Consider the following 671-nt stretch of genomic DNA (forward strand, 5'->3'; position numbering starts at 1 on the left):
CTTTTGCAATCTTTCATCCATTGTGTCTTTTAGGGCAGCACCCGTGCCTCCCACGCAAGCAATCGGCACCAAAACACTGATGGCAGCAATGTACTTGTGCTTTCTTGGTGCTTTAAAGATTTCCCCAACGTCCGTCTTTGCAGCTGTGAGGAAAAGGAAGTAAAAGAACCCCAACAGTCCCAAGTTTGCGATTATGTAATTCGCAATCGGTGGGAAAAGATAGTAATTGAAGTTTCGGCTTCGTCCTAACATGGACGGTCCTATCACCATCCCACCCTTCAAACACACACACAACCATATTTCTCAATATTAATTTGCACCACAATGTATATATATTATGATCTATATAAAAAGACATAAAACAATAAGATTGAAGACTAACGATGATCTCGCAGACTATACGAGGTTGACGAAGAGGTCGAAGGATGAAGTAAACGGCTTTGATGAAGAAAATGATGAGTATTGCTTCAAGCAAAAATGTTGAAAATGTGTAGTTCATACCATTTTCGCCTCTGAACATTCCGAACGGTTGCTTATCGTGAATCTGCCGGCAAACCACTGGAAGTCTGGCGGAGAAGACACGACTGCTGACGACCTCTCCGGCGGTGGTTGGATTCCCCGGCAAGAATCCAAAGCGGGCAGGCAGGACACTCCTGTCATCACTTGGGAAA

The 671-nt window shown here is 44.3% G+C and overlaps 1 protein-coding gene across 1 annotated transcript in view; it reads right to left on the reverse strand.

The window, feature by feature from the left end:
• Positions 1-664, reverse strand: part of LOC104763558 (cation/H(+) antiporter 25) — a gene marked incomplete at its 5' end in the record, with an annotated part of 4,010 nt that extends 3,346 nt beyond the window's left edge. The window contains 2 exons of the mRNA XM_010486917.1: positions 7-276; positions 383-664. Coding sequence (XP_010485219.1) covers positions 7-276; positions 383-664 — 552 coding nt within the window. The remainder of the gene's footprint in view (positions 1-6; positions 277-382) is intronic.

This window comes from Camelina sativa, chromosome 18 (genome assembly GCF_000633955.1).
Source record: "Camelina sativa cultivar DH55 chromosome 18, Cs, whole genome shotgun sequence".
In the NCBI taxonomy this organism is placed as follows: domain Eukaryota; kingdom Viridiplantae; phylum Streptophyta; class Magnoliopsida; order Brassicales; family Brassicaceae; genus Camelina; species Camelina sativa.